This window comes from Castanea sativa, chromosome 8, assembly GCF_040712315.1.
Source record: "Castanea sativa cultivar Marrone di Chiusa Pesio chromosome 8, ASM4071231v1".
Taxonomy (NCBI): Eukaryota; Viridiplantae; Streptophyta; class Magnoliopsida; order Fagales; family Fagaceae; genus Castanea; species Castanea sativa.
Window position 1 is genome coordinate 52346524 of NC_134020.1, and position 2203 is coordinate 52348726.

The 2203-nt window shown below is 34.6% G+C and overlaps 1 protein-coding gene across 1 annotated transcript; it reads right to left on the minus strand.

The window, feature by feature from the left end:
• LOC142606525 (protein FAR1-RELATED SEQUENCE 5-like) lies at nt 1-1773 on the minus strand. The gene is made up of 3 exons (XM_075777858.1): nt 1363-1773; nt 974-1266; nt 1-826 (listed from the first exon to the last, which is right to left on the minus strand). Exons 1-3 carry the CDS (start codon nt 1771-1773, stop codon nt 1-3), a joined length of 1530 nt encoding a protein of 509 aa, XP_075633973.1.
• Between the last annotated feature and the right edge of the window lie 430 nt (nt 1774-2203).

Below are 2203 nucleotides of genomic sequence, written 5' to 3' on the forward strand. Positions count from 1 at the left end.
TTATGTCATGGTGGTGGAACATGTGGTTGGAGGAGTTAAGCCAGATGTGAGAGTTTGGATTTTTTTGCTTCTATTTTTTTTAGTTCCCTTTTCAAGACAACCTTTCAATCGTTTTCTCCCACGTGAAACTTCCCTTCTCTTTAAACCTTTTGCTTGTATGGTACATGTGCTCTTGACGACCTGATTTTCACAAGACATTGAGGAAGGCGTAAGGGTCTCACTTGGAGATTCAATCTTTAAATATTCTTCTACTTTTTCATCTAACTCACTTGCAAGACTTAGAAGGAAATCAGATGCCTTTTTAGATTCAGCAGCTTTACCCATCAATCTAACATAAGTGGTGCATAAATTTCTATAACGTGCTCGCATTTCTAGCTTAGGGTCACTTTGTACCTCACACTCATGAATATCCAAGACATTTTTAGCCCTTGCATTCTTGGTCCATCTCTTCAATATGAATTGTTCAGGGATCATCAACTTAATCTCCATCTCATCAAGTACTTTCAAAATATGGCTACACATAATTCCAACAAACTCAAAATTTTTACAACTACATGTAATCAACCCATTTGAAGATGTAACTGTATGTTGCCTAGAACCTTCACAATTATGAACTTTATATGTAGAAACTGGTCCACTTTGATGAAAAGTGTCAACAACCACCATCAATGACTTTTCGAACTCATCTTGGAACATATTAAAAATAGTTCCTATACAGATATCTTTGGCATGTCTCAGCAAAGGAACATTAACCTTCAAAGTGGGAATTTTTTGGCTCATGTCATAGTTTGCACAAACTTCATTATAACGGACATCATCAACAACCCTTTGAAAATGTTTGGAAAATTGTACTATGTCCAAATCAAACTTCAAATAATCTTTTAAAAGAGAGTTGAAACTCTCACTAAGTTGTGTACTTTACTTACCTGCAGAAAATGTATTTCTCCCATACACCATAGCCCACTTTTCTCACGCTTTAAATAGATCTTGCAGCCATTCATTTTCTTGAAGATCATATTTTTCCAACATATTCTCCCAAGCACTAATGAACTCCTCTTCATACTCACCATCATATATGCCACTTCTAAAATCAGCATTGAAGGTTTTTTGGCTCTTAAATAGATGATTAAGATTTTTAAGAGCATTTTGATAAATATGCCATAAACACAATCTATGATAAATCTCTAGCATCACTAAAGATATTGCCTTTGCCATTGCAGGATCTCGGTCAGTAAATATTGTCTTTGGCTTTTTACTGGACATACACTAAAAAAATGTATGAAACAGCCATTCAAATGACTGAATAGTTTCATCATATAACAAAGAGGCCCCAAATACAACTAGCTGATAATGATGATTTACTCCAACAAATGCTCCAAAAGGTCGACACTCTTTATTGGTCTGGTAAGTTGTGTCAAAGAATACCACATCACCATATATACCATAGTCTAAAATCATTTTGGCGTCAGCCCAGAATATGTTAGTGATCTGGTCTTCAACATCCAATTGAACTTGAAAAAAGAATGATGGATTTTCTGATACTTGACTAAGAAAATAATTCAAAAGACCCCCGACTTCACCTTGCTTCAAATCTCTTTTCCTCTTACTCCTCAAATAATTCTTATGATCTTGCTTATTAAAACCAAGATTTTCTCTACCTCCAACTTGACGACTCATCAATTCATGTGCCAGTTTAGGTGGTATACCTGAATTATCTGCCAACTCAATTTCAATAGCTTGAACATCAGTAATAATTCTTTGAGAAGGTATCATGTGTACACATGACTTATCCACTAACTCATGATTGTGATTTGATTCAAAATCAATGACTCGATATTTTCCATTAGCTTGAAGAGAAATGGTTAGTCTTGCTAAGCAACCAGTTCTAGTTTCTTTTCGAGGCTTTTTGATATCCACTCGCTTGTCTTTTTTTTTTTTTTTCTGTAGCCTTCCTTATAACAGACAAATCTTCTACTTGATATTACTCCAGTAAATTATCCTCATTTTTCCATTGCTTTCGAATGCTAAATCCAACTTCTTTAGCATATTCATTATACCATTGGTGAGCATGCTCTTCTAAGTCAAACTCCATTTTCCAAACAGATATTTTCCCTTGACAATTAGAATTCAGCATAATATTAGCATAAATATCTTCATCCTCTTTATCACCTTCAGGGCATATTTGTTCATCACTAATTATAGG